Source organism: Dendrobates tinctorius, unplaced genomic scaffold, assembly GCF_039654945.1.
Source record: "Dendrobates tinctorius isolate UK_male_01 unplaced genomic scaffold, ASM3965494v1 ptg000078l, whole genome shotgun sequence".
NCBI lineage: Eukaryota > Metazoa > Chordata > Amphibia > Anura > Dendrobatidae > Dendrobates > Dendrobates tinctorius.
This window is the reverse complement of record NW_027361746.1, coordinates 2,745,922-2,772,341: the sequence shown is the minus strand read 5'-3', so window position 1 is coordinate 2,772,341 and position 26,420 is coordinate 2,745,922. Positions and strand designations below refer to the sequence as shown.

Sequence of the window (26,420 nt, the reverse complement as noted above, 5' to 3'; positions counted from 1 at the left end):
TGTGGTGCACGGCTCCGCTCAGACATCACATGTATCTGTATTTGTAACCTGCCAGATCACACAACGCAGTTACTTTCTCAATGCAAGTCTATGAGACTCAGAACAAGTCTCTCCAGCTTTGTCTTGCTTATTTTAGACTCAAATTGATATAATTCTAAAATCAACCACCGCTCAACACAGCAGACACTGTGATATTCAGCAGGGTGCAGATGCAGCCACATAACGCCTGAGTGGACCGCTGAAAACAGCAGAAGTCGGCGGCTGGTGACTAACGCAATACACCCTCTGCATACACACTTTTTGCTAATAGGTGTGAAAAATAAAAAAATATATATAAAGTGGATATAAACTTGGCATTGAGACACAAAGCTAGAAAATACTGTTATTGTGCATATAATTTTTCATTTTTATTCTTCATATTATCTTGGCGTTTCCATTTTTAGCTACAAGTGAGCAGCAAGCGGTGTCCTTTGGAATGGAGATGTCCCAGACTGGATTCAGTGCTCATTACTCCAAGGTAAATCTAGATCTGTATGTGCATGGACCGTAAACAGTGGCATCTATAGTCCCTACACTGTAGAATGTGTATAGCAGATATTGTCATCTTACGACCATGTTCACACGTTCAGTATTTGGTCGGTATTTTGCATCAGTATTTGTAAGCCAAAACCAGGAGTGGAACAATGAGAGGAAAAGTATAATAGAAACCCGTCACCACTTCTGGATTTTTCACTCATTCCTGATTTTGGCTTACAATTACTGAGGTAAAATACTGAACGTGTGAACATGGCCTTAGACTGGTGCTAGTCGGCAACACAATTCGCAAGGTCAATGATCATTCTCTGCCGCTGCTCATGGTGCCGGCGACCGAAACAAGCAAGTCACAAAAAAGTCTGAACTGGTTGGGTTTTTTGCGACTTGCTTGTCGCAGTCACGGACAGTACTATGCACAATGGACAGTACTATGCACAATGCAAACCCCATTCACCTGCATTACAGCTTTGTATATTGTATTTCCAAGCTGCAATACCTAGAAAATCTGCTAATGTACACTGTACATTGTGGCACACTCCATCAGACACTACTATATGGTAACAAATTGTGCCGCCATACAAGCTCAGTACACACAGCCCTCAGGGCCGGCCCGAACGTATAGGCGAACTAGGCGGCCGCCTAGGGCGCCGACCCAGAGGGGGCGCCAGAGAAAAATAGAAAAAATTATAAAAAATCTTTTCAAAAGGCAAAAAGTTTTAGGGATGGAAAGAAAAGTGTACATATTTAAGGGCAAATATGACGCAAGAGAGGTTTGTTGGGTTGGCAACAATTTCGATAGAATCTGAAGTTGCTAAACAAATTAATCTCGGTGACTTAGTGTCATCCTTTTAAAAAAAAAGGCAAGGAAACAAAAATTTTAATTACCTATGGTCGTTTTTGTTTTGTGTTATTGATTACTTTGCATATATTTGTCCTATACAACTTCTCAGAAGATTAAAGAGTTAGGAGAGAGTTAATTAATCATTGTTGTTGTGGTTTATTTTGCTCCTAAATTTATATCCCAAGTTTTCATCTACTGCCAAGAATAGTAGGGGCGCAACAAAATAGTTTCGCCTAGGCCGCCGTAATCTCTCGGGCCGGCCCTGACAGCCCTGCCATGAGCAAAAACCTAAAAACTCCGGCCTATGTAATCAGCTATTTCAGGTACTTAAGTACATCTTAAAAAAATGAGACAACCCCTTTAAAGGGAACATGTCACATTGTACGTGTTGTTTTTATCTTTAGGCAGGAGGAGCTGAGCATATCGATATATACCGTAATTTTATGTGTAAAGTTTCCTTATAATGTGAATTTTATTCATTAAAATTCCTGCTTATTATCCCCTTAGGTGTCCAGTGGGTGGTCCTATTCAATGATTGACATCTATCTCTGAATCCACACTTATCCAGGGAAAGCTTAAAGGGGTTTTCCCATGAATAAAAGTTCATTTTAAATCAATACATCTTAGAATAATAATAACTTTTACAATTAGATGTGTTTAAATAAAATGTTCCTGTGCTGAGATAATCTTATGAGGCTATGTGCACACATGCAGATTTTTTGCAGTATTTTCCATGGCAATTCCGCAACTCCCTGCTGCAGGAAATACGGGAGAAATCTGCATTCGAAATTACAGCGTAATTCCCACGGAAAAACTAGCAATTTCCAAGCGATCTGTAGCATCACTTGGAAAACTGACAGGTTGGTCACACTTGTCAAACATAGTGTTTAACAAGTGTGACCAACTTTTTACTATTGAGGCCGCCTATGCGGCATCAATAGTAAAAGGATAATGTTAAAAATAATAAAATAAAAAATCGTGATAGTCTCACCTTCCGGCGGCCTCTGCAGCATTCCCGATCCTCGCGATGCTCCTGCCAACTCCAGTTCCCAGCGATGCCATGCGATAATGACCCCAGATGACATAGCATCAGGCGAGACTGCTACGTTATTTCAGGTCATTGTTGCAAGGCATCGCTGGGAATGGGAGTTGGCGGGAGCATTGCTGAGGCCTGGGGACGCTGCGGAAGTTGAGAATATCACAATTTTTTTACTTTAATTCTTTTTTTACAGGGATATTGGTACCCAGGGCCTGGAGGACAGTCTCCTCTCCTCCAGACCCTGGGTACCATCCGCACCTTTTCCGCTTACTTTGAGCATGGTGGGCACAGCCACATGCGGAAAGTAAGCGGAACAATGGATTCCTATGTGTGCGGAATCCCCGCGATTCTGCACAAAGAATGAGCCTGCTGCGTATTTTTCCGCGGTGCGATTCCGCTGCGGAAAAATACGCAGCATTAGCACAGCAAGTGCAGAATGCCATTGAACTCATTGGGTTGCTTGTTTGCGTTTTCGCAACAAAAAAAGTGGCAAAAACGCATAAAATCCGCTGGAATTCCGGACGTGTGCACATGAATGTGCCGCTGCTGTGTACTGTGTAATGGCTGTGTCTGACAGTGGAGGAACATGGTCAGCTAATACCACAGCTTCTGGGCAGGGTAGGAAGCTAAAGAGTATACAGTACAGACATTAGAGCACGGGATCACAGCTGATTCTTTCTTTGAAGTAAAGCCTTGTTTAAAAACAGGCAGGGAAAAGTTTTATCTCACAGAAAGAATCAGCAGTGATCCCAGTCTGTCCTGTCTGTATACTCTGTCTGTATATGATCAAACCATGTTCGTGCACGGTCAGACACAGCCATTACACAGTACACAGCAGGGGCACATTTATAAGATTATTTCAGCACAGGAACATTTTATTTCAATACATCCAATTGTAGAACTTATTATTTTTCCAAGATCTGTTAAGTAAAATTAACTTTTGCTTGTGGGAAAATACCTTTAACCCCTTACCTACAATTGACGTAATATTCCGTCCATGTGACCATGGACCTAATTACCATGGACGGAATATTACGTCATCGCGATCAGCGGCGCCCACGTGGTGAGCGCCGCTGATCGCGGCCGAGTGTCAGCTAATTATCATAGCTGACACCCGGCACAATGTGTCAGGGGCGGTCACGGACCGCCCCCGACACGTTAACCCCTTGCACACCGCGATCAAACGCGATCGCGGTGTACCGGGGGTTAAAGGGAAGCATCGGCAGGGAGGGGGCTCCCTCCGTGCTTCCCTGAGCCCCCCACGGCAGCGCAATGTGCAGCGCTGCTGCGGGGGGCTCTTTCCCTACAGGCCCCCGGATCCAAGATGGCGATGGGGGCCTGCAGGGAGCTGACTTCCTCACTGCCTGCAAAGTGCAGGCATGAGGAAGGCTGCAGTAGTGCCTGTGACAGATCGCTGATCTGTCACAGTGATCTGTGATGTGACATATCAGCGATCTGTCACAGGACAGTGATGTCCCACCTGGGACAAGGTAATAAAGTAAAAAAAAAATAAAAAAAAAGTGTTAAAAATAATTAAAAAAAATCGCTAAATAAATTAGTAAAAAAAAAAAAAAATATTCCCCAATAAATCCATTTTTTCAAAATAAAAAAAACTAAAACAATAAAAGTACACATATTTGGTATCGCCGCGTCCGTAATTACCTGCCCTATAAAACTGTCCCATTAGTTAACCCCTTTAGCGAACCCCTTAAAAAATAAAAATAAAAAACGAAGCAAAAAATAATGATTTATTATCATACCACCGAACAAAAAGTGCAATAACGCGCGATCAAAAAGACGCATATAAATATGCATGGTACCGCTGAAAATGTCATCTTGTCCCGCAAAAAACGAGCCGCCAAACAGCATCATCCGCAAAAAAATAAAAAAGTTATAGCTCGCAGAATAAAGCGATACAAAAATAATTATTTTTTATATAAAATTGTTTTCATTGCAAAAAACCGACAAAACATAAAAAAACGACCTAAATGAGGTATCGCTGTAACCGTACTGACCCGAAGAATAAAAACGCGTTATCAATTTTACCGCGCGCGGAACGGTGTAAACGCACCCCCCAAAAGAAATTCATGAAACGCTGGTTTTTGTTCATTCTGCGTCCCAAAAATCGGAATAAAAAGCGATCAAAAAATGTCACATGCCCGAAAATGGTACCAATAAAAACGTCAACTCGTCTCGCAAAAAATAAGACCTCACATGACTCGGTGGGTCAAAATACGGAAAAATTATAGCTCACAATATGTGGTGATGCAAAAACTATTTTTACAATAAAAAGCGTCTTTTAGCGTGCGACAGCCGCCAAACATAAAAACCGCCATAAATCGTAAATCAAAACCCCCGTTATCACCCCCTTAGTTAGGGAAAAATAATAAAACTAAAAGAAAATGTATTTATTTCCATTTTCCCGCTAGGGTTAGGGTTAGGGCTAGGGTTAGGGCTAGGGTTAGGGTTAGGGCTAGGGTTAGGGCTAGGGTTAGGGCTAGGGTTAGGGCTAGGGTTAGGGCTAGGGCTCAGATTAGGGTTAGAGGTGTGTTGAGGTTAGGGTTGGAGTTATAATTGGGGGTTTCCACTGTTTGGGCACATCAGGTGCTCTCCAAAGGCAACATGGCGTCTGATCTCAATTCCAGCCAATTCTGCGTTGAAAAAGTCAAATGGTGCTCCTTCCCTTCCAAGCTCTGCCATGTGCCCAAACAGTGTTTTACCCCCACATGTAGGGTATCAGCCTACTCAGGACAAATTACAAAACAACTTTTGGGGTCCAATTTCTCCTGTTACCCTTAGGAAAATAAAAAATTGGGGGCAAAAATATAATTTTGCAGAAAAAAATGTTTTTTTTATTTTCACGCCCAGGCGTTATAAACTTCTGTGAAGCACTTGGGGGTTCAAAGTGCTCTCCACACATCTAGATAAGCTCCGTGGGGGGTCTAGTTTCCAAAATGGGGTCACTTGTGGGGAGTTTCAATAGTTTAGGTACATCAGAGGCTCTCCAAACGCACATGACACCCGCAGACCATTCCATCAAAGTCTGCATTCCAAAACGTCACTACTTCCCTTCCGAGCCCCGACGTGTGCCCATACAGTAGTTTTCTCTCACATATGAGGTATCAGCGTACTCAGGACAAATTGGACAACAACTTTTGGGGTCCAATTTCTCCTGTTACCCTTGGGAAAATAAAAAAAATGGGGACTAAAAGATGATGTTTGTTGAAAAAATACGATATTTTTATTTTCACGCCCGGTCGTTATAAACTTCTGTGAAGCACTGGGGGGTTCAAAGTGCTCACCACACATCTAGATAAGTTCATTAGGGGGTCTAGTTTCCAAAATGGGGTCACTTGTGTGGGGTTTCCACTGTTTAGGTACATCAGGGGCTCTCCAAACGCAACATGACACCCGCAGACCATTCCATCAAAGTCTGCATTCCAAAACGTCACTACTTCCCTTCCGAGCCCCGACGTGTGCCCATACAGTAGTTTTCTCCCACATATGAGGTATCAGCGTACTCAGGACAAATTGGACAACAACTTTTGGGGTCCAATTTCTCCTGTTACCCTTGGGAAAATAAAAAAATGGGGACTAAAAGATCATGTTTGTGGAAAAAATATGATTTTTTTATTTTCACGCCCGGATGTTATAAACTTCAGTGAAGCACTGGGGGGTTCAAAGTGCTCACCACACATGTAGATAAGTTCCTTGGGGGGTCTAGTTTCCAAAATGGTGTCATTTGTGGGGGGTTTCTACTGTTTTGGTACATCAGGGGCTTTCCTAACGCGACATGGTGTCCGATCTCAATTCCAGCCAAAAACGTCAAATGGCGCTGCTTCCCTTCCGAGCTCTGCTATGCGCCCAAATAGTCATTTACACCCACATATGGGGTATCAGCGTTCTCAGGACAAATTGCACAATAACTTTTAGGGTCCTGTTACCCTTGGAAAAATAAAAATTGGGGGTGAAAAGATCATTTTTGTGGAAAAAATATGATTTTTTAATTGTACCGCTGTATGTTATAAACTTCTGTGAAGCCCTTGTGGGTTCAAAGTTCTCACCACATATCTAGATAAGTTCCTTGGGGGGTCTAGTTTCCAAAATGGGGTCACTTGGGGGGGTTTCCACTGTTTAGGTACATCAGGGGCTCGCCAAACGTGACATGGCGTCCGATCTGAATTCCAGCCAATTTTGCATTGAAAAAGTCAAACGGCGCTCCTTCCATTCTGAGCTCTGCCATGCGCCGAAACAGTGGTTCCCCCCACATATCAGGTATCAGCGTACTCAGGACAAATTGCACAATAACTTTTGCAGTCCAATTTCTCCTGTTACCCTTGGTAAAATAAAGAAAATTGAACCTGAAGTATTTTTTTTGTGAAAAAAAGTTAAATGTTCATTTTTTTTTTAATATTCAAAAAATTCCTGTGACGCACCTAAAGGGTTAATAAACTTCTTGAATGTGGTTTTAAGCACCTTAAGGGGTGCAGTTTTTAGAATGGTGTCACTTTTGGGTATTTTCTATCATATAGACCCCTCAAAGTGGCTTCAAATGTGAAGTGGTCCCTAAAAATAAAATGGTGATGCAAAAATGAGAAATCGCTGGTCAATTTTTAACCCTTATAACTTCCTAACAAAAAAAAATTTTGGTTCCAAAATTGTGCTGATGTAAAGTAAACATGTGGGAAATGTTATGTATTAAGTTTTTTGTGTGCCGTATCGCTGTGATTTAAGGGCATAAAAATTCAAAGTTGGAAAATTGCGAAATTTTCAAAATTTTCGCCAAATTTCCGTTTTTTTCACAAATAAACGCAAGTTATTTGAATGCAATTTTACCACTAACATGAAGTACAATATGTCACGAGAAAACAATGTCAGAATCACTGGGATCCATGAAAGCGTTCCAGAGTTATGACCTCATAAAGGTACAGTGGTCAGAATTGTAAAAATTGGCCCGGTAGTTAACGTGCAAACCACCCTTGGTAGTGAAGGGGTTAATCAATAATTAACTCCTCCCACTGGACTCATAGACATATGTGAAACTATATATCAGTCTGCTCAGCACCACCTTCTCTATAACATCTTGTCCACACATTGAATCACATGATCAATGTATCAAGTTCCCTTTAAAGGGATTATCTATGATTTGGAACATGCTGTATTTCCCTATTTAAAATATAAAAAAACAGATCTCACTCACAACCCGCACTGCCGTTATAGTGATGTTGGAGCAATGTCTGTCAACAACCCGTTTAAAGCACCACTCCAGCATTTTTTTTTTATTTCAGCACAGCAGTGGTGTCACTACTATAAGTCCCTTGCTCCTAGTAATAGGAGGCTGGCAAGTATAAGACTAGGGGCAGGGAACTTACATTAGTAAGACCACTCCAGTGCGGAAATTAAAAAAAAAAATAAAAAAATATTGGAATGGTGCTTTAAAAGTATTGTCAGCAGACATCCTTCCAACAACACTAGAATGGCGGTAAAATAAGGATAAAACCGCAGGAGTGCTGCTTTAAGTACTTAATATTGAATGAATTAGTTGCTGACAACATGGCACGCGTTGTACCTACTATAGGCATAATGATTGAGTGCGGACTATTTTTGCCCCTGCTGTATGTAGGACTGGGTGATGCTCGGTGCGGTTGGAGCCTATGACTGGAATGGAACAGTTGTCATGATTAAATCTGATGCTATCGTCACACCAGGAAATAATTCATTTCAGACAAAGGCAGAAGAAAGGAACGAGCCTCTGGCTGCTTATCTTGGTCAGTAAAGTTCTCATATTATTAATAACTAGTAGAATACCTACGGCTTCACTCGCGGAAAATATGTTAAATTGTTGATTATAGCAGCTAAAGTAAAATTTTCAGTGTCACCCTGAAATTGACATTGCTACAGTGAAAAAAAATTTCCACTAGGTGGAGGCCCGATGCTATCTCTTTGGGAGGGTGGTAATGTCACGATGGGGGCAGGCTTTGCAGTGTTGAGAATCTCTCCTCCACCATGTGCTCATCCCCTTATCCACTCTCTCTTTCACCATGTGCTGACTTCTCCCATCTGTGCTCTCTTCTTTGACCTGTCTACCCCATGTGCTATTCCCCTTGTCTGCTGTCTCTCTCCTTCCTGTGCCGTGTTCTCCCCTCATGTGCTGTCCCGTTTGAGCTGTCTCCCCCCTATGCTGTCTGTCTCTCCCCTGTGCGCTTTCTCTCTCTCTCTCATCTGCTGTCATCTCCTCTCATGTTTTACCTGTGTACCCCATCACTAAACAGTCAGTGCACAACAAGTCAGGAGGAATTTCTTTTTAAAGGGGTTTTCCCATGAACGAAAGTTAATTTTAACAATTGTCTGTGTCTAACCGTGTGCAAAACATACCACAGCTCCTGGGCAGGGGAGGAAGCAAAAGACAATACTGACATTACAGCAGGAGATCGCAGAGGATATATTTTGAGAGGTAAAATATTGTTTAAAAACAGTCAGTGAAATATTTTACCTCACAAAATGAATCCTCTATGTTCCCCTGCTGTAATGTCACTATTGTCTTTTGCTTCCTCCCCTGCCCAGGACATGTGGTATGCTCCGTACACGGTCAGACACAATTTTTAAAATGAACTTTCGTTCGTGGGAAAACCCCTTTAATGTGACCGGCTTCCTCTGTCTGTAAACACTTTGCGCATCTGCCGCTGGGTTCAGCCGAATGATTCACTGCGCCCGCGTGGAATTCGCACAGGCACAGTGTGACGGTGTTCTGCTGGTGGTACCACGCAAGAGACTGCATGAGTGTGTGAGTGGTGCATACGGCATATAGAGTGTGTGTGGTGCGACGGTGTTCCGCTGGTGGTACCGCGCAATAGGTTGGTACCAGCAGCAGTTTCCATATTGAGACACCTATCACTTGGGTGTCCCAATATTGCGGTCGGTGAACTTCCTCTGCTTGGAATTCTGAGATACGGTGACATCTGGACGGAACAGGAAATGAAAACATTACAAGGCAATTATATAAATAGATTTTTGTTTCCTACAGTTATTCTATCTAATCCTCCTGTAATTTGCCCTTTGCCAATTTTTAGAGAACACCTGCCTTAATAACAAAAACTTTAAAAATATACTTTCCTTCTAAAGTAATGGGTCTCCTTAGCCCAGAGCTCTTGGTGACTGCCAACGCATTTATTTGCCTGTCCTCTCCATTCACTAAACTCTTGTGATATATCATGTGCAAGACTGTAAGGGTACTGGGTCGCCCTCCCAGGGCTGTGGGGTACTCGGTACCGGGCCGGTCTTTCAGAGGGGAATTTCACAGCAGCGGTGACCCGGTCGGTGGCCCTGGGTGCTCATGTAAAAGGGGTTGAGTGGTGGAATAAAGTTTATGAGTAGATGATTCGTGACGCCACCTGTGGTGTTCGGCAAGGGAGGTGTTAAGCCGACGCTGCAGACAGATCCTCTGAGACAGATGGTGTAGTGCAGCAATGATGTTGTAACCCTCCACAGGCAGGGCTGTAGTCCCAGGGCAGTGTAGATAGGTGTTGGGGTAGAGGGTGCAGTGTTTGGCACAGAGATGTAGCAGTGCCGGAGAGTTTGTAGGAAGAAGGCAAGGACACAACAGGTTGCAATTTCTTTACCTTTACTTTGGCTTGGCAAATGCAGTCCAGGGTCCCGATTACAGATGGCACAGGAGCTGATTAGCCTGGAAGCAACTCAGGAATCTCTCTATGCAGATATGTCATGTAGTCTCCTTCCTAGCGCTTACTTGAGGTACATGCAGTACTGTGTTACACTGAAGTTCCTCCTTCTTGTTCCCTCTCAGATCTACCTCGTATGGCAGACAGCTGTAGCCTTCTATCTCTTCTCTTGGCTCACCCGTTGCTGTTGTTCCTCCGAGTCTTAGGTGGGAATAGAGCATTTACAGCTTCCTATTCCTCAGGTTTCTGTTGCAGGACCTTCAGTATCCATACAACCTTGGAGACCATGCTCCAGATCATGCTCTCCAGCTGGGAACGAGCTCTCAACTCCGCTCAGTCCCCAGCTTCTCTCCCCACGTCTACACACTTCAGCCTCCTCTCACCAACTGACTAATTTCCCCTCCTGGTCCTCAGAGCGCAGTCCTCCCCTCATTCTGGTTCAGAGCTCCCTCTGCTGGCCTGGAGTGGGAACTGTGTTGCATGTTATGGTTAACTGTCAGAGAGACCCTTCATTGCTTCCAGGCATGACATCACACTCCCTAGGAGGAAGGTAATGCCATTGTGGCGACCATACTCCTGGGGGCGCCACATTCCCCCCTAGTGCAATTCAGTACTCCAGGACTGAAGGAGAACAGGTAAACATATAAACAATGGAAACATTATAAATGTAAAAAAAATAGAAAAAATGAAAGATACAAAAACCAAAAGCTCCAAAAATAGTCCTGTGACGATTAGTCCATGAGTCAATGTCCATGGTCCATTCCTGAGCAAATGGATAAACTATATACAAGGGGTTCATAGAGTCTCTGTAGGCACAAAACTTAAAATGTTGCATATTTACATGTACAAGTTAACATTTACATTATATGCATAACTTATTTCGATGCAAAACCTGAGGGGTGGTATGCCTTGGGTACTACAGACAGACCTGCGTAACTCTGGTGTGGGTAAACTGGGTAAACTAGGTAGTAGCCGTCTGCAAACTCTTAGACTCACCATGGGCATGACAGATTCACCACTGGCAGGGCGAGGATTCTCTGGCTCCACTGCTGGTGTGGCATCTGAACTTCCTGATTTTCAGAGTTCTCTTGAGTCACTTCTTGTACTACCAGTTGGGGAAAGGTCAAAACTTGCACCACTATGGCATTATTTGCTCTAGTCCAATTTACAGGGAATTCTCCAAGTACAGTGCTGACCTTTTCTTCTTCTTCTATGGGTTGGATGTTGTTTTGCTCTTGCATTCTTTCTTTTAACTGGTCAGGGCACAATTTCAAATGATCCCTTGATACTGCTGCTGAGGTTTCTCCCCCATCCTTACTGATAAGGCACACCTTGGTGTTATCGAAGTTTGATGGTAAGATGGTGTAGGGCTTCCCATTGGTCATCTAATTTATGCATCCTCCTATTCCTTTTTAGGACTTGTTCTCCTGGTGACAAGGGAACTGCAGGTGCATGGTGATTGTAGTGCCTTTCTTGTTTTTGTCTTGCCTGAGCTAGACTCTTTTCTACACACTCTTGTACTCTTCGATACTGTTGCTGCCTCTCTGTGTCCCAGTCAGCATCTGTTGCCGTCACCTCAGGTGTAAGGACTCCCATATCCAAATCAATAGGCAGCTTACCAGGCCTCGCTCTCATTAGGTAGGCTGGAGTGCAGTTGGTGGAATTCACAGGAATGTGGTTGTAGAGGTCTATCAGATCTGGCAACTTTTCTGGCCACAGATTCCTCTCTTCCAAAGGCAAGGTCTTCAGTAGGTCGATCACCACCTGGTTCATCTTTTCACACATGCCATTGGTCTGTGGATGGTACGGTGTTGTCCTGATCCTCTTGCAACCGTACAAGTTACAGAATTCCTGGAACACTTCTGCCTCAAAGGCTGGACCTTGATCTGTAAGCACTCGCTCGGGGTATCCGTGTGGTCGACAAAAGTGCTGTTGGAAGGCTCTGGCTGCTGTCCTGGCTGTTTGATCCTTGACAGGCACAACTACCAAGAATCTTGAGTAGTGGTCAACGATGGTAAGAGCATAAATGTAGCCTGAACGGCTTGGGACCAGCTTCACATGGTCCAGGGCGACCAACTCAAGTGGCTGTTTGGTTATTATTGGCTGCAAAGGATCTCGCTGGCTGTTACGGTCCTTTCAGCACAGGTTGCATTGTCCACACTCCCGGCACCAATTTTCAATGGCTTTCCTCATACCAGCTCAGTAAAATCTCTCCCGGAGCAATGTTTCCAAATTCTTCCATACGAAGTGTCCAGCTCCATTATGGTATGCTTCCAAGACCATTGATGCTTCTCTCTTTGGGACTACCACCTGCCAGACCAGCTCATGAGTGTGGGCATTGATACTCCTCCGGCACAGCTTTCCTTCATAGATGAACAGCCGACCTCTTTCCTTCCACAACTGTTGGGTTTCTTCAGGAGCATCCGACTCTGGGCGTGAGTCAGCTTGTGACAGTAGCTCCTTCACCAGGCGCACGGCGGGGTCGCTATCCTGCGTTTCTGCCCAGTCATGATGAGGCAATAGATTTAGGGTGGCCTCTTTCAAGCCAGACCGTCTGTTTCTCACTCCTTGGGCACGTTGGGCCGTAACACGCCGGTGGAAGGCAGGAAACTCGATTTCTTCAAGTGCCTCAGGGTCTTGTCCTGCATCTGGCAGATTAGGCATTCTGGACAGTGCATCAGCATTGGCGTTCTTGTGCACCGCTCGGTACTTGATGGTAAACTCATAGTTAGACAGCCGAGCCATCCATCGCTGCTCCAGTGCACCTAGTTTTGCAGTTTCCAAGTGAGTCAACGGGTTGTTGTCCGTGAAGATGGTAAACTTGGCTGAAGCTAGGTAATGCTTGAATCGTTCAGTCACAGCCCAGACTATGGCAAGGAACTCCAGCTTGAAGGAACTGTAGTTGTCAGGGTTCATTTCAGCGGGACGAAGCTTCCTGCTGGCGTAGGAGATCACTCTTTCTTTGCCATTCTGTACCTGTGACAGTACTGCTCCCAGTCCCACATTGCTGGCATCAGTATACAACACAAAGGGTTGGTCATAATCTGGGTAGGCCAGAACATCTCCTGTGAGAGCCATCTTCACTCGAGTGAAGGACCTCTCCAGCTCCTCATTCCATTCGAATGTAGGACTCTGCTTTCTGGCCTTCTTGGGCTGACCCACCAGAAGATTTTGCATAGGAGTGGCTATCTCAGTGAAGCCTTTGATGAACCTTCGGTAGTAGCCTACCAGCCCGAGGAATTGACGTACTTCATGGAGGTTGCTGGGCTTCTGCCAGTCCCGGATGACTGTGACTTTGTCAGGATCCGGTGCCACACCTTCTGCACTCACTACATGACCGAGGTACTGAACCTTGGGCTTCAGGAGGTGGCATTTGGAAGGCTTCACCTTCAGGCCAAAGTTGGACAAGGCTTCAAACATCTCAGCCAGGTGCTTCAGATGGTCTTCATAAGTCTTGGAGAAAACAATGGCATCATCAAGGTACAACAGGACTGTCTCGAAGGTCTTGTGTCCAATTCAGCACTCCATCAGTCATTGGAATGTCCCAGGAGCGGTGCAGATCCCGAATGGCATGTAGTTGAACTCACAGAGACCCATTGGGTTGATAAACGCTGTTTTCTCCTTGTCTGCCTCTGCCACGGGAACCTGCCAATAACCACTAGTGAGATCCAAGGTGGAAAAGTAGTTAGCAGTTTTAAGTGCAGCTAATGACTCCTCAGTTCTGGGTAATGGGTAGGCATTCTTATGTGTAATGCTGTTAATTTTTCTGTAATCAACACACATTCTCATGGTACCATCTTTCTTTTTCACAAAGACTATTGGGGCTGCCCAAGGGCTACAACTGTCTCTGATCACCCCAGCCTCCTTCATTTCCCGCAACATACCTTTGGCACACTGGTATTGTGTTGGGGGTTTAGGCCGGTATCTTTCTTTTATGGGTGGATAATCTCCAGTGGGGATATGGTGTTGAACCCCTTTTGCCTTCCCAAAATCTAGAGGGTGTTTACTGAATACCCGCTCATACTCCTGAGTCACTCTGTAAACCCCATTCTTTTGAAGGGGTGGAGTCAGTTCCCACCTGCAGTTGCTGACACCACTCCTCCAGCTGCTTTACAGAGCCATTGTCCTCCACCTGGTCGGATGAGACCAAGGGCTCTGCTGCCCGTACTGCATTGTTACTGACAGTAAGCAGCTTAGCAACTGTGGCATACCGAGGTACTATGGCCTCCTCCTCCCCACAATTCAAGAGGCGTACAGGTACTCTCCCTTTGCGGACATCAATTACCCCTCTGGCTGTCAGGACAGTGGGCCAGCTGTCAGAGTACACTGGTTCTACCAATGCCTGGCAATCTTTTCCTCTTAGGCCTATGGCTGCCCGACACCAAATCAACATTTCGAATCGGGGAGGTATCGCAATGAGGAAAGAATCACTCACTCTGACGTTGCCAATTTCTCTGCCAGAGAGTTTTACCTGCTGTCTTTGCATCAGGGCCTTGATCTCCTTCTGCAGGACTCGTTGTTCACTGGAACCAGCAGTCTCAGCCACCTGTTGCAACAAGACAATAACCTCGGAAAGACCATTTTCAATCACATTGGTACCAAGAGTCATCATTGGGTTACATTCTCGTCGATCAATATCTACAACTATCAGACCTTGAGATTTTAACTCTACTCTACCCACTTTAACAGTAAATTCTTTACATCCCACCTGCGGTAAAGACTGACCATTACTGGCAACTACTGTGAGTTCATCACTTGGGCCGCGAGTAAGTTCAGAATCAGCCCAATACCGCTTGTAAAGGATATAGGGCATAGTTGTCGCCAGGGAGCCAGTGTCCAGCAAAGCGTTCATGGGGATACCGTCAATCACCACTGGGAGGACTGGTCTCCCTCCAACATACTTGATTCGCCAGTTCTTTGGGCTTTGTGGTCCTACTCCTGGGGGTTGGCCCTCTGCCCCAGGGGTTGCTCGTTTAAATAACAGAATCTTGCAAGGTGGCCTGCCTTGTGGCAGTGATGACAGATGGGACGTCCGTCCTGGTCATAGCAATCGTTGTTCCTTCCTCGGAGTGGCGGGATCCTCTTCTTCTTTAGCCACGGGACATCCTCTGGACTGGAGGCGAGCTGGATCTTTTCCTTGGAGGATACCTGCAGGGACTGCACGGTTTTAGCAAGTGCAGCCATACCCTTGGTCAACTCCTAGACCTGAAGACGCAGTTCTGCAGATGGATCTTTGTCCAGAGTCTTAGTTGTGTACCCGATGTGTACCTTAGAAACCTGTGTGCTCGCACCGGGAGCTGTGAGCACGCAGGTTTCTAAGGTACACATCGGGTAACTAAGTGACGCGCGCCGCTTAGTATCCCGATATTTACCTTAGATACCAGCTCCCAGCACCTGCTTAGAGCGCTGGGAGCCTCGCTGATCGTTGGCTCCCGCTGCCACACGCAGCGATGCATGCTGGCCAGCGGGAGAGCAACAATCAAAAAATGGCCCAGGACGATCCTGAACGATCAGCGATACCCAGCAGGGGGCCCGGTCGCTGATGTGTGTCACACACAGCAATATCCCTGGCGAGATCGCTGTGGCGTCACAAAATCAGCAATCTTGCTAGTGATCTCCCTGTGTGTGACAGGGCCTTAAGTCTCCAGCTTCCCCCATGTCCATTGCAGGGACATTGTCAGTTAAACATAATGGCTGAATACAGTATATTTCCTTAGAGTCAGACCCAAAAAGTTTTGCAAAAGTGACCCCTGAATTAGAGAGTAGTCAAGAAAGCCAAAAATAGGTCCCAGAATGCTTGCCACATAAACACAATTTCAGCTGACTTGCAGCTTTGTCCATATTCACTTGTATGTTGTAGTATCAGAAATTCTTGCAGAGCAGGACACACAAGGGATGTTTTCTCTCAGAAGATCCCTGTTGTTTTGTCTGCTCATTGGAATCAATGGACGAGCCGCGCTCTACATTTCCAGGTAAACACAACAAATACAATATCAGACAGAGACAGGATGCACTCTACATTGCCGGCCAATGCGAGGTGTTTCCTAAAGACCTTTGAGAAAACCAAAGCTATTTAGAAAATTAGATTATGTTATCATTGTCTTCAGGACTCTGTACTCCACCCATTACTAGATGCTTCCTAGTCACAAGTAAACATTGACCAACCAGTGTCACAGAAGTGTAATGTGACTGAGATGTCTATTAAGCCCCCATTACACACTGCGATATCGCTAGCAATATCGCTATAAAGTCACCGATTTTGTGACATTGCAGCGATATTGCTAGCGATATCGCTACATGTGATACTTACCTCCGACCGGCTCCCTCGCTGGTTATCGCTGATCGCGCGAGAAGCTGCTGGACCATTCCTCGTCGGTCACTTCCTGCGGCGCTTCCTGTGGCGCCGACGAGCGACGCGTGGAGCCGGGCGGGAGGACGCAGGATCGCCGCGTCTGACAGGTAAGTAGCGACCCCTGTCCCCAGCGATGTCGCTGGTGTGATCTGCCTGAGTGGCAGCTCACTAGCGACCACCTAGCGATGCACCAGCGATCCTGACCGCATCATATCGCTGGTTGGGATCGCTGGTGCATCGCTAGGTGTAACGGTACCCTTAGACACACACTTATGTAGAGAGATGGACAAGAGAGACTTAGTAACTGTAAGCGAACACCACCATGTGCTGGACAAAACCGAAAATGAAAATAAAAAAGAAAGAAATGTGTTAGCAGGAACCAAGAAGAAAATATATGGTCCCCAGTGGAAGCTTTTAAAGGACGAGGCAATGTCAGGTGACACTTGTGTCGCAGTGACTACATGTAAAAGGCCTGGCCAGGCCCAGAAGAGGCAATTGGCACCAAGAGAAGTGACAGTTGGTCCTTCTGCAGCTCCAGGAGCCATTACAGTTTTGCCATAGCCATGTGGACCAGCTAAGCCAAGACTCAGACAACAGTCAAGGCTACCAACACAAACGACGCAGGACAACAGCCGAGGACCAGCCCCCCATCGATACGGACCAAGGAGACACTTCTTGGAGGTCAAGTACCAAAGAAGCCCTGAGGATACCCAGCCAGAGACCCAAGCTAGGTCCGGACAACAAGGAAGAGACGTGTGTGATGGGCCGTTAGTTTTAGCAGAGACTTACAGTACCGGGTGTGGGCAAGGGAGAGACTGCAAATGAAATGGAGTCCGGCTGATGCTAAAGTCACCCAAAACACGTTATTAGACTTTGTCAGAGCCCGGAGAGTGGCAAGGGTGCCCTAGAGACTGTTCCTGTTAAATATGGCGTTTGTCCTCTTCCTAATTAGACCAAGGTTGAATTGTAGACCCCAAACTGATCTCGAGGACATGTCTTTTGTAATGTACTAACCAATATATCTCTATGCATGTAATTGCCTGTAAATGATACTGTGACTATTGTTCTTCTGCGATTTATCTGTGATAATAATCTTTCCCGTATTTAACCCTGTTAATTGAATAAAATAGATGTAGATTGTTGTTACCCTTGTTGTCTCCGCTGTTGCATTCAGATCGCCTGCTTTACATTTACTTGTCTATTTCGGCATATTTATATGCAAATTCTAGTGGCTGGATCCATGTTAGATTTTTATCCCCAAAGACACAAAGCCACTTGACACATCGGAACTGAGCTGTCCCGAACATCTCCCACTACACCAGTCATCAGCCCCTCCTAGATTGATATACCACATAATTCCTACTGAGCTAAACGTACTCAGCCTAGGATTGCTTCCTCCCACAACCCAAACTACATTGTCTCTCTTAGGAGCTGAGAGGTCTCTCACAGCCTCACCAGACTACAGCCTCTATCCCGCCAACTGCAAATGTCATGGGTCTGTATGATAGTCTTGATTGTTTGGGGACTAGGTCCTGACTCTGAGATCATTTCTAACTGACAATTAACGCCATAAAAACTAAATGAAAAAAAAAAAAAACAATGATGGAATTACAAGGTTTTTTACCTCTTCGACTCATTTGAAATTTTTTACTTACGGTATATTTCTGTCCATTATATGGTAATGGTAAAGTGTCATTCAAAATGTAAATTCTGGCACAAAAAACAAGCCCTCACATGTCTATGTCAGAGAAGAAAATAAAAAGGTTATGGCCCTTGGAAAGTATGCAAAAGCTTAGAAAAGAAAATTGTCTGCGTGAACAAGGCTGGGGCTACACGGCGACATGTCGTGCGACAGCAATTCTCTGAAAAGTTGTGGCTCTTGTCTGCGGCTTACTGTCATGTGACTATTTAAGGGTGTGTGCACGAGCTGCGGATTCTGCTGCGGATTGATTCCCACAGATTTTGCAAAATCCGCAGGTAAATCCGTAGGTCAAAAGACCTGTGGATTATCTGCGGATTGGCCTGCAGTTTTGCCCTGCGGTTTATCATCTCTACAATGGTGGAGATGGTAAACCGCTGCGGAATCCGCAGAAAGAATTGACATGTCAATTCTTTCTGCGGTTTAGAAACCGCAGCAAATCTGCGCGGAAAAATCCGCACCGTCTGCACAGCGGTTTTTGATTTCCATAGGTTATAATGGTACTGTACATGGCAGCAGAAACTGCTGCAGATCCGCAGGGCCAAAACCACTGTGTATCCACAGCAGAATCCGCAGGGTGTGCACACACCCTAAGAGTTCTGATGTTGTAGATAATGTGACACCATAGGAGATCATTACATCTGTGAATTGTATCGCTCGACACGTCTCTAAATGTGTAGCCATAGGTTTAGGCTACGTTCCCACAATGAGATTTGGTATGTTTTTCATGCTGCGAAATTTCAGGAAAAAAATGCAAGTAACCTATTTTACTTACTGCAAATGCACAGACAATGCAAAAAATCTGCAACATCAAAAACTCACTGAAAAGTGAGATCTCAAGATCTCCTTCTCTACTCCCCCCTTCTTCCCACAACCGCATATAAGACTTCTCCCGTGCTTCCCCCATACTCTGGAACTCTCTGCCGCAACACATCAGACTCTCACCATCAACGGAAACCTTCAAGAAGAACCTGAAGACCCACCTGTTCCGACAAGCCTACAGCCTGCAATGATCCTCGGTCTTCTGATCCACCGCACGACCTGCTCTACCCTCTCCTACTGTATCCTCACCCATCCCTGTAGACTGTGAGCCCTCGCGGGCAGGGTCCCCTCTCCTTATGTACTTGTGTGTCCCTTGTCTTACACATGTTTATTATACTTGTCTATATTTACCCTTTTCACAAGTAAAGCGCCATGGAATAAATGGCGCTATATAAATGCATAATAATAATAATAATAAAATGTTGTGGGAACCAGTTGCATATCGTGAAACTCATGGGCCCCAATGCAAAAGCTCAAACAGGGCCCACAATTATTGCAAGACTTTTATAGCATTGGTCTTTTCATATAGGTCAAAGGAACGTTTTGAGTTTCTTAGGCTCCAGTGACTGGCGGATGTGATTACAACCCATGTACCTATTGTAGTTACACCCCTGATGGGAACGTAGCCTAAGCATTTCTCCTTAAAGGGAATCTGTCACCTATTTTTAGCCCTATAAGCTGCGGCCACCGCTATCAGGGGCTTATCTACAGCATTCTGTAATGCTGTAGATAAGCCCCCGATGTAACCTGAATTATAAGAAAAACTAGTTAGATTATACTTACCGGGGTGCATGGTCGGTTGTGGTGGGTGTTGCAGTCCGGTCTGGTGGCTCCCATCTTCTAGCGATGACGTCCTCATTGCTTCTTCCACGGCTCCTGTGCAGGCGTACTTTATCTGCCCTGTTGAGGGAAGATAAAGTACACCTGCGCAGGAGCCTCGGCAGAAGTAGGAAGGAGGATGTCATCGCTAGAAGATGGGAGGCGCCAGACCGGACTGCGACACCCATAGGACCAGACTAGATGCCCGGGTGAGTATAATCTAACTCGTTTTTCTTACCTTTCAGGTTACATCGGGGGCTTATCTACAGCATTACAGAATGCTGTAGATAAGCCCCTGATGGTGGTGGCTGCAGCTCATAGGGCTAAAAATAGGTGACATATTCCCTTTAAGGCCACATTCACACGTTCAGTATTTGGTCAGTATTTTACATCAGTATTTGTAAGCCAAAACCAGGAGAGGAACGATCAGAAGGAAAGTATAATAGAAATATGTATTTCTCACACACTCCTGATTTTGGCTTAAAAATACTGATGTAAAATACTGACCAAATACTGAATGTGGTCTTAGGATGGAAATTGAACCTTTCCCACACACCATTCTTCTTACAAGCCTATTATTGTGATACAATCTGGACTCACAGGAGTATCCTCTGGTATTCTGGTTGGTAAGTCTGTCCCTACTGAAATGCCCCAGATGACGTCCCTCGAAATATTGTATATTAAGTCACATGTATTTCCATTTTATCTGATTACAATGTTTAATTCTTAGGATATACTGTAACTTCTGCCTCTGTACATGGAGAACAGATCTATATTGCAGGACAACCACGTCACAACCATACCGGCCAAGTTATCATCTACCAAATGAACGGACACAATATTAATATACTCCAGACGCTAAAAGGAGAGCAGGTAAACTGAGCAGACTTATTTACTTTATAGTAACCATTCACATCAGAGATCAAGGCCAGTACGGGTACACATGTATGTAACAGGACAGGCGGTGATCAGAAAACGGAAGTCAATATTCAAATGCAAATGTGGCAATTATCATTAAGGCTGTGTTCACATGTTGTAATGTTTTGTTTTTTGATGCAATTGCCTTAAACCTGCAACATTTTAGCCACGATTTTTGAAAATTGCCTCAAAAATGATCCATTTGCTGCAAGTTTTGAAAATCATGGGAAATGCATGAACGCCTTATCATAACCTCGTTACTCAATTCTTTGGGAAACCCTGACAGTAAGTGAGTAATTACCCTACAGCAGCTACATCATAGGTTTAATTTCAGGATTACACAGGAATGAAGAAGAAATGTTCTTTGTAGTGTTTTGGTTTTTATTTGTTTTTTATTGTTTTTTTTACTCTTGCCAAAGAAACGAAAGTCTTGCAAGCATTGCACATGACTGCTGCAGAAAAGGGTGACCAACACATCAACATGATGGCTACTGATTGGCTTCACTGGTCACGTGCTGAACCCCCTAAAGAGCAAGCAAAGAGACTGTTAGATGACATCTGGTGGTGGAAAACCCCATTGAGCAATTTTTAAGAATGTCTGATGTTTTGGATCTTAATCTTGTTGAAAATTCTGATATGAAGTCCTGAATCACATATTGAACTCTTCACATTTGAAAGATATCAGATTTTGGGGAATGGTTGGTTGCACTGCCATCTATTAAGGTTGAGAGGGGCGGTGATGTAGTTGTAGGATAACTTTAGTTTGCAAGTTTATTGCATTTTGTTTCAAAATCTATGAGCCTCCATTATGACAACAATGTAATTATAGGGGGTCTCGAGAAGGGAGGAAACAGTTTTATGAAGCACTGAAAAGCATTTATGAACACAACGATTTGAAAACCAGTCTAAAAATTTATCTCAGGGGTCTAACAAGATCCAGAGGTAGCAATTGTTCCACGGCCTAGGGTCCTGAAGGGCCTGAGAACAGAAGAAGAGACTAATATTATCAATAGCGCCTTATAAAGTAGATGGTGGTGGACCAAGCTTTGTTCACAGTTTGGACACTGGAGCTTCACTCTACACCTTTGCCTTAGGATAGGGTCACACCAGCGTATTTTCTTTCATGTGAGAGAATCTGACTGATTATGCAAATCACACTCTCATCAAACTCTGATCAGACACTATCATGGCCGAGTGTCAGCATAGTGTTATCCAATTTTCTCAGACGAGAAGAAGATGGAGAAAAAAATGTCTCCACCTTCCCAATTCTGTCAGTCCATGAAAATAGGACTGCACTCAAACCTCATTGACTATCATGGCCGAGTGCGATCTGATGATCGGATTCAACTCTGTGCACTGCCCCATAGAAAAACATGGGTTCAGGATCGATTCAATGTTTTGTCGGATCACACTTAGAACGAAAATACGGCCATGTGCACAAGCCCTTGTCCTTATTTATCTTATTTCACTGGCTTTTTTTTGTTTCAGATTGGGTCTTACTTTGGGAGCGTCCTCACCACAGTGGATGTCAATGATGATTCACTCACTGATATCCTGCTCGTTGGTGCACCAATGTATATGGGAAGTGAAAAGCAAGAGCAAGGAAAAGTCTATGTATATAGAATTGATAAGGTAATACATGAGCATCTAGAGGTTGTTGGGGAGAAGATATCTACTATTCATACATGTATTTAAGTATGTACATAGCTATATGTATAGGCATACGTTTATATACACTGCACAAAAGCCATAGTTGTTGCCTTTATACACTGTACAGGGTGGGCCATTTATATGGATACACCTAAATAAAATGGGAATGGTTGGTGATATCAACTTCCTGTTTGTGGCACATTAGAATATGGGAAGGGGGAAACTTTTGAAGATGGGTGGTGACCATGGCGGCCATTTTGAAGTCGGTCATTTTGGATCCAACTTTATTTTTTTTCAATGGGAAGAGGGTCATGTGACACATCAAACTTATTGAGACTTTCACAAGAAAAACAATGGTGTGCTTGGTTTTAACGCAACTTTATTCTTTCATGAGTTATTTACAAGTTTATGATCACTTATAAAATGTGTTCAAAGTGCTGCCCATTGGGGGGGCATGGCCTGAGCTGGCGATGGTGTAACACGCACAGCCAAGGATCTCTGAGGAGGCATCTCCTAAAGCAACAAATTAAGCAAAAGAAAATCGCTCTCTTCGATAACCCACGGAAGGATTGTTTTCTCGTTACTCAGAGGTACATTCTGATACCCCTTGTCTGAGCTTTGGACATTAAAAAAGACATTTTTGAAATCTGAGGCCTTTTCCCACCATTTTACTGCAAGGTGACACCATTTTGAACCGTGAGTGAAAAAATCCTTTCCCTGCTCCCTTCAATACCCACCGGCTTTCCTTGTCCTCAGAAAAAGTATCTCCACGCTTGTCTACCACATTTTAAAGATTTTTATTGTCTTTTGGAGATATTTTTTTACAAAAATCCTGTCATATACCAGCTGATTGGCGGAAGGATGCAAAATAGTCCCCACCCTGTGCCTAATCTGACAGGATTTCTCTCGTTGCATAATTAAAAGACATTGACTTTTTTTTTGGAATCTCCTCTTGTCTGTTTTAGACCCTTTGGAAGTCCCAGGGTGTCCTAATTTAGCTATATTCCCCTGCTTTGCGCGAGGCTGCGGGAGCTATAACGGCTGCGGAGGGATCTCTTTCATCTCAACATCCTGTCTCAAGTACGCCATTTTCCTGTCATAACAGATCTGTGAGGCGGAAGGACACAAAATAGACCGTGATTTGTGCCTATTTCTATGTTACCTCCGCTCCCCACCGCTCCTGTGCGGCTCCACTGGGGTGATCTGCCTTTCTTCAGCGGTGCCGTGTATCAGCTGCCGGCTCCCCTGTTGCATATTTTATAAGCGGGGACTGACGTCACTGAGCTCTGTGTGAAGACTAGCCGCCTGTCACGGCTGCATTTAAAGTCACAGGGAGCGCGTCTATATCGGTGCGCAGTTAACCCCTTCATGACCAAGCCTATTTTGACCTTAAAGACCAGGCAATTTTTTGCAATTCTGACCAGTGTCCCTTTATGAGGTAATAACTCAGGAACGCTTCAACGGATCCTAGCGATTCTGAGAATGTTTTTTCCTGACATATTGGGCTTCATGTTAGTGGTAAATTTAGGTCGATTATTTTTGCTTTCATTTGTGAAAAAATCAGAAATTTGGCGAAAATTCCGCAATTTTCAAATTTTGAATTTTTTTTCTGTTAAACCAGAAAGTTATGTGACACAAAATAGTTACTAAATAACATTTCCCACATATCTACTTTACATCAGCACAATTTTGGAAGCAAAATATTTTTTTGTTAGGAAGTTATAAGGGTTAAAAGTTGACCAGCGATTTCTCATTTTTACAATAAAATTTACAAAACCATTTTTTTTAGGGACCACCTCACATTTGAAGTCACTTTGAGGGGTCTATGTGGCAGAAAATACCCAAAAGTGACACCATTCTAAAAACTGCACCCCTCAAGCTACTCAAAACTACATTCAAGAAGATAATTAACCCTTCAGGTGGTTCACAGGAACTAAAGCAACGTGGAAAGAAAAAAAGGACATTTTAATTTTTCCAACAAAAATTTTCATTTAGCAACTATTTTTTCATTTTCACATGGTCAACAGGATAAAATGGATCCTAAAATTTGTTGGGTAATTTCTCCTGAGTACACCGATACCTCATATGTGGTCATAAACCACTGTTTGGGCGCACGGCAGGGCTCAGAAGGGAAGGAGCACCATTTGACTTTTTGAATGGAAAATATGCTGGAATATTTAGCGGTTGCCATGTCACGTTTGGAGAGCCCCTGTGTGCATAAACATTGGAGCTCCTCCACAAGTGACCAAATTTTGGAAACTAGACCCCCCAAGGAACTTATCTAGATGCATAGTGATCACTTTGAACCCCCAGGTACTTCACAAATTGATCTGAAAAAAAAAAAAAGTACTTTTTTTCACATAAATTTTATTTTAGCCTCAGTTTTTTCATTTTCACATGGGCAACAGGATAAAATAGATCCTAAAATTTGTTAAAAAATTTCTCCTGAGTACATCGATACCTCATATGTGGTCATAAACCACTGTTTGAGCGCACGGCAGGGTCCGGAAGGGAAGGAGCACCATTTGACTTTTTGAATGGAAAATTAGCTCCAATCGTTATCGGACACCATGTCGTGTTTGGAGAGCCTCTGTGTACCTAAACATTGGAGCTCCCCCACAAGTGACCCCATTTTGGAAACTAGACCTCCTAAGGAACTTAACTAGATGTGTATTAAGCACTTTGAACCCCCAAGTGCTTCACAAAAGTTTATAACACAGAGCAGTGAAAATAAAAAAAAAAATTTTTTCCTCAAAAATGATTTTTAGCACACTATTTTTAATTTTCACAAGGGTAACAGGAGAAATTGGACCACAAAAGTTGTTGTCCAGTTTGTCCTGAGTATGCTGGTACCCCATTTGTGGGGGGGAACCACTGTTTGGGCACACGGCAGGGCTCAGAAGGGAAGGAGCGCCATTTGACTTTTTGAAACGGCAAATTACTTCTAATCGTTAGCGGACACCATATCGTGTTTGGAGAGCCCCTGTGTGCCTAAACATTGGAGCTCCCCCACAAATGACCCCATTTTGGAAACTAGACCCCCTAAGGAGCTTATCTAGATGCATAGTGAGCACTTTGAACCCCCAAGTGCTTCACAAAAGTTTATAGCGCAGAGCCATGAAAATAAAAAAATATTTTTTTTTCCTCAAAAAATTATTTTTTAGTGCACAATTTTTTATTTTCACAAGGGTACGAGGATAAATTAGACCCCAAAAGTTGTTGTCCAGTTTGGCCTGAGCACACTGGTACCCCATATGTGGGTGGGGACCACTGTTTGGGCACACAACAGGGCTCGGAAGGGAAGTAGTGACATTATGAAATGCTGACTTTGATGGAATAGTCTGCGGGCACCATGTAACATTTGCAGAGCCCCTGATGTACCTAAACTGTGGAACCCCCCCAAAAGTGACCCCATTTTGGAAACTAGACCCCCCAAGGAACTTATCTAGATGTGTGGTGAGCACCTTGAACCCCCAAGCGCGTCACAGAAGTTTATAATGCAGAGCCGTGAAAATAAAAAATATTTTTTTTTCCTCAAAAAAAGATTTTCAGCCAGCAATTTTTTATTTTCACAGGGGTAGCAGGATAAATTGGACCCCAAAAGTTGTTGTACAGTTTGTCCTGAGTACACTGGTGCCCCATATATGGGGGGAACCATTGTTTGGGCACACATAAGGGCTCGGAATGGAAGTAGTGACGTTTTGAAATGCAGACTTTGATGGAATGGTCTGCGGTCATCGTTACGTTTGCAGAGCCCCTGATGTGCCTAAACAATAGAAACCCCCCACAAGTGACCCCATTTTGGAAACTAGACCTCCCAAGGAACTTATCTAGATGCCTGGTGAGCATTTTGAACCCCCTAGTGCTTCACAGAAGTTTATAACACAGAGACGTGAAAATAAAAAAAAAAGGGTACCAAGAGAAATGAGACCCCCAAAGTTGTTGTACAATTTTTCCTGAGTATGCTGATACCCCATATGTTGGGGTAAACCATTGTTTGGGCACACGTCGGGGCTTGGAAGGGAGGGAGCACCGTTTGACTTTTTGAACGCAAAATTGGCTGGAAT

At 44.1% G+C, this 26,420-nt stretch overlaps 1 protein-coding gene across 1 annotated transcript in view; it reads left to right on the top strand.

The window, feature by feature from the left end:
* The window catches only part of ITGA1 (integrin subunit alpha 1), a 249,680-nt gene that overhangs the window by 140,863 nt on the left and 82,397 nt on the right, over positions 1-26,420 (top strand). Inside the window, exons 10-13 of the mRNA XM_073583398.1 lie at positions 444-517; positions 8,038-8,182; positions 20,516-20,658; positions 22,192-22,335. Coding sequence (XP_073439499.1) covers positions 444-517; positions 8,038-8,182; positions 20,516-20,658; positions 22,192-22,335 — 506 coding nt within the window. The remainder of the gene's footprint in view (positions 1-443; positions 518-8,037; positions 8,183-20,515; positions 20,659-22,191; positions 22,336-26,420) is intronic.